The 3,385-nt window shown below is 35.5% G+C and overlaps 1 protein-coding gene across 1 annotated transcript; it reads right to left on the bottom strand.

Moving 5' to 3' along the window:
- Positions 1 to 1,154: 1,154 nt before the first annotated feature.
- On the bottom strand, positions 1,155 to 3,385 carry LOC131851340 (uncharacterized). The gene is made up of 4 exons (XM_059201829.1): positions 3,362 to 3,385; positions 2,937 to 3,098; positions 2,609 to 2,758; positions 1,155 to 1,316 (listed from the first exon to the last, which is right to left on the bottom strand). The coding sequence occupies exons 1-4, from the start codon at positions 3,383 to 3,385 to the stop codon at positions 1,155 to 1,157; spliced, it is 498 nt and encodes a 165-aa protein (XP_059057812.1).

Here is a 3,385-nt window from a genome sequence, read left to right as displayed (position 1 = left end):
TTTTAATGTTTCCATCATTATGTGCTTATAACGGCCGCTGCGTTCCCTTATATCTTTTAAATTACGGAATGGATTTTGCTACAAATTGCTGCAATAGATAGAGTGATTCAAGAGGAAGGTTTGTTACATACAAGCCAAGACACGACAAGACCAAACAAGAGGAACGTTTGTTATATTCAAAAATTTGTAATACATCCATTACCACGCTGGGACGGGTCGCTAGTGTAGAATAAAATCAATTTTATTGTGTTTACGACTAACAAAAAATTGTTATCTTTGTGGTAATATCATGTCATTTTAATAATATAGACAAAATGTTCAAATTGTAAATTTATTTTTTTATCGGGATTAAATTTTTTTTAGCGGACAACGATATAATTTCGTTTTCATACTGTTTTCTTGAAATATGATAGCGTAGCGGCTTTTGTAGTGATTGCCGCATGCATCCTTATGTAAAGTGCGAATACTGTAACTACCATATTATTATATGGTACTTACAGTTTACAATTTAAATAAGTAGCTATGACGAGGTCGAGTGAAATGAGTAGTCATGCTCACTAAAATGTCCAGACATGTGGCGGCGTGGTGGGCCGGGTCATTGGGCTCCCTAAAATATGGTCGAGCGCAGTAATGGCTGGCTCATCCGTCATACTCGTGAACGAGTGCTGCTTGTAGGGACTGGTCTGCTCGTATCACTACGAGTGATTTAATCTTATTGTGTTTTTATATTTGAGCCTAAATGAATTAGTATTGGTTGGTAGTTTGTATTCACATGTTTCGACTTGTAAAATGTGAACTTACAAGGATTGTTTAAAAGAGCAATACACAAGTTTTTTGCTTATTCTACTTGTCATGAGACAGCTTTCCGAATAAGCGGTAGATTTAAAAAAAAAATGTTGACTATTCAAAAGTGCTTAAATTAAGTTTACTTGAATAAATGATTTTCTATTCTATTCTATTCTATCATTACATAATATAAAAAAAAGTCGCTCTCGCTGTCTGTCCCTATGTATGCTTAAATCTTTAAAACTACGCAACCGATTTTGGAGCAGTTTTTTTAAATAGGTAGAGTGAATCAAGAGGAAACTTTATACATATAATACATGTACACCCGTGCGAAGGCGGGGCCAGACCACATTTAATTGTCATGTAAATTATATGCTAATAGTTTTCAGTTCAATATCAATATGTGCTGATCCAATAAGTTTATTATTATTATCTATGGTTATATTGCAGTATATGCGGCCTTTTGTAAACGGGAACCCCCTCGGAATTTGGTCTACTGGAACTGTCATGTTGTATAAGTGATAGTCACCCTGAAAATTATTGAAATTTGTTACTGTACGTCTGCCACTATACATTACAATGACCGGATTGTCATCCCTGAATTGCAGGTGGTCTGTAAAAGTTGCTTGATCATGGTAATTTGCACTGCAATGGACTTAGTAAAAAGTCGTCTGAACGGGTAGTTCTGTGTATTTACTTCAGCTGCCAAGCAGCTTGCTTTGTATGTTGTATTTTGCTTGAACAGCAAGCTGTGAAATTACAGGATGGGGATGAGAAGTACCTGACTCGTCCAAAATGGCAACGCTAGAGTGTGGTATTACGGACGTATTAGGGCGTTCGTGGTTCTATTCATGTACATAAGCGACGGTTACCATTTACCATAAGATGGGTCCTCAGCTTGTTTGCCGTTACAATTATATTTAAAAAAATCTCCACCGTCCGCGAAGAACTGCGATGATAACATATAATAAAGTTATTAAGTTCCCAACAATTATGTAATTGTCCAATGACATTGTACCAATGGGGGAAAGGCATTGAGTAATGTGGACGCTTTACCCTATTGCTAGCAATGTACCATGTTAGGTTGACCTCCACACGAATCCCCCTGGAAACCATCGTGATAAATTCCTGGTGAATTTGCCACCATGGGCTAAATGACCTGAACTCATCTCCATATAATCCTTAACTGGTGCCCCGCCAGCGTAAACCGTTAGCGCAGGCGGGTGTACCATACCATTATCGTTCATAAAAAAATAGTATACTAATATGTAATATAAAGACTGTAAGAGAGTGCTGAGATATAGATGTTGATAGCTATAGATAGCTATATATATTCTTTATTGCACTTATAATATTAAATAAGTTAATATGTTATACAAAAATGTGAGCAGGGGTGGGCTTATCTCTGAAAAAGATCTCTTCCAGCCAACCTACGCTGTGACAGTGGAAGTATTTAAGAGGTAATGGATACATAAATACAATATTCTAATGTATTCTTTAAAAAAATAAAAACATACATATGCTCATCGTACAAAACTTATACAAAACTTGCGGTTAGGAGCACCCGGGCAAAACCGGGGTTGACAACAAGATTGATATGAATAAATATTATAAACGCGAAACTTTGTGTGTATGGATGTTTGTTACTATTTCACGCAAAAACTACTGAACGGATTTTGATGAAACTTTACAGTAATATATCTTATAGATCAATACAGATCAAATATTTATAGATCAGACTAACATATATAGACTATAAATTACATGCGGTGAAACCGCGGGCACAGCAAGTACAGATATAAATAAATAAAGATTTGAATACCACAGGTATGGGGCACGTTGATGGAAAATATCCTCTCAATGCAGTACCGAAGAATTTATTCTTGTGTATTAAGATACACGCAGGCAAGTGCATTTCAATGAAGCCACGTTTGTATTGATTGGTAAGCCACTCGTAGAAATAGAAATGCATCTAGAAATAAAAGGTAATCACTCATTATTTGAAATGTTGTAATTTGCCTTCAATACTGTTCCTTTCTTCATGCATAAGCCATAGTTATTATCTGCCATCTGGTGGTCCGTCAGCTCGATTACCATGCAAGTAACATAAATAATAATATATAAAAAAATGTACTGTACTATATATTTACAGTCACGTTGTTCCCAAATGGCACTGCCAACATCATATGTATATTGACGTAATAAAATTGATCTTTGCGGTTGTGACGTAGTGACGTAACATTTGAGTACGGTATATATTCGCGGTCGACGTACTCTATACGAGGTCGCTCCATTGCCAGAAATTGTATTCTCTGAAATACAAGTACATATTCTTTTTACAAATAATTAAAAGCAAAAGATTCCTCAATATTCGAATTTCATTCAGTATAGCATTTTAATTTTTAAACCCGTTTCCCTATCGTTGCCTTCAAAAGATTGCCTTCAGCAATAAGGCCACCTTTTTTAACTATACATGTGTTCTTTAATATATTGTTTTGACTTTTCATTACTGTATGTTACAAATAAAGTGTATTCTATCTGTCTATCTCAAATTACCTGTCGTCTGCATAGGTACCTTAGTTTCACCTATTTTAGCCAT

This window comes from Achroia grisella, unplaced genomic scaffold, assembly GCF_030625045.1.
Source record: "Achroia grisella isolate CSIRO2021 unplaced genomic scaffold, CSIRO_AGI_Agris_v1 utg782, whole genome shotgun sequence".
Classification (NCBI taxonomy): Eukaryota; Metazoa; Arthropoda; class Insecta; order Lepidoptera; family Pyralidae; genus Achroia; species Achroia grisella.
Note: the sequence above shows the minus strand (reverse complement) of the source record. Positions and strands in the feature narration are given on the sequence as shown.

Coding starts and splice junctions, on each gene's coding strand:
- LOC131851340 (XM_059201829.1), bottom strand. CDS start 3,385: ATGGCTAAAATAGGTGAAACTAAG. Junction 3,099..3,361: donor CTAAAATAGGTGAAACTAAG/GTACCTATGCAG, acceptor CTTGTATTTCAG/AGAATACAATTTCTGGCAAT. Junction 1,317..2,608: donor CAACGTGCCCCATACCTGTG/GTATTCAAATCT, acceptor AATAATTTTCAG/GGTGACTATCACTTATACAA.